The following is a 1,245-nucleotide window of genomic DNA, read 5'->3' on the forward strand; positions in this document are numbered from 1 at the left end:
TTCAACCCTCTTATCCCTTCTATCCACGTAGGTACAGAAACAGAAATAGCACCAACAATGTAGGCTTGATAATGCGATTCATCCCACGACTTGCTTGTCAGTTGAGCGGTTATCACGCATCTGCAGACTGCAGTCAATTCAATGATACGCTGTCAATAGTTGCAGCCTGTTGATTGATACCACTGCTGATGGCGCCAATCGTAGTTGAATAAACCGCATTATCTTTTCGTAGTTTCGATGGGTTTGCAGAGAATTTATAATAAAAGGATCGTTTGCTGAAGATCATTCATTATTTCAGCTTCAGAAGCCAAAAGATGAAGTCAATTGTAACAGTTTTCCTGGTGCTAAGCATCCTAGTTGCCGCTATCATCTGTGTGCCAGTGGTAAGGTTTAGTGGGAGTTCAAACTGTAATCGTATTTTAACAACGTTTTCAAACTAATTCTCAGCCAGCAAAAAGTTCCCGCGAAGTGGTCTGCAATGCAAAAGGATGTACGTTTCCCGCCAAGGATTACGGACCAACAGTGACACCGTACACTCCGACACTCAAGCCGAGAGTTCGAACCATTGTCGTGCCACCGCTTTGGGCCAACACAACTTGGTCGAAAATGATGACCACTACTTTGGCACCTCAGCAAGATCGAAGTTCAGCGAGATCAGGAGAGGACACTTACGATGACCGCGAAGAGGATAACGCGGTGTAAAAGTGTGTCATAAGAACAAATTTATAAGATGAAAGTATTTTGAAAAAATAAAACTCCAAGAGTATGCAATAATTATAAAACAGTGTCTCAGTGTGAAAGAAAATTCAAAGATCGTCCCATATTCTTCCTATTTGAAAACAAGTGTTTACAGTACCGTAAACCCACAGACAAACAGACGTAACACCTTGAACGATTTTCATGAAAATCCATCGCCCAGTTCACACTACCATCACCTGGTGGAAAAGTTGCACGAATCACTGTGTTGTGCCATATCGTCAACAGAAGGCGCTAGTGTGAAACGTCAAACGCATAGAAAAACGATGCGCGCGCCTCTGGTTGAGAAAGCCACGACTATGAAACTTTAAAATGATCGTTAAAAGCGTGATCGATGGAAATTGCGCAAGTGTTACGTCTGTTTGTCTATGGTAAACCGTTTACCACTAGATTAAACATACCTCTGGTGCCCCTACAAATATCGTATCGCATATGATTCCAACAGCACAACACATTCTGGTAAATTATTTAGAGCATGAAAAACGTCTG

The 1,245-nt window shown here is 42.0% G+C and overlaps 1 protein-coding gene across 1 annotated transcript; it reads left to right on the forward strand.

The window, feature by feature from the left end:
* Positions 1-229: 229 nt before the first annotated feature.
* Positions 230-777, forward strand: LOC109420056 (uncharacterized). Its single transcript, XM_029854013.2, has 2 exons — positions 230-383; positions 448-777. Exons 1-2 carry the CDS (start codon positions 315-317, stop codon positions 700-702), a joined length of 324 nt encoding a protein of 107 aa, XP_029709873.1. The 5' UTR covers positions 230-314; the 3' UTR covers positions 703-777.
* The last annotated feature ends 468 nt before the right edge of the window (positions 778-1,245 follow it).

The sequence above is a fragment of the Aedes albopictus genome, chromosome 2 (genome assembly GCF_035046485.1).
Source record: "Aedes albopictus strain Foshan chromosome 2, AalbF5, whole genome shotgun sequence".
Lineage (NCBI taxonomy): Eukaryota > Metazoa > Arthropoda > Insecta > Diptera > Culicidae > Aedes > Aedes albopictus.

Bases quoted from the DNA above. Each gene is read 5' to 3' on its own strand.
- LOC109420056 (XM_029854013.2), top strand. From the start codon at position 315: ATGAAGTCAATTGTAACAGTTTTCCTGGTGCTAAGCATCCTAGTTGCC. The intron at 384-447 runs GTAAGGTTTAGT...ACTAATTCTCAG, and splicing joins CTATCATCTGTGTGCCAGTG to CCAGCAAAAAGTTCCCGCGA.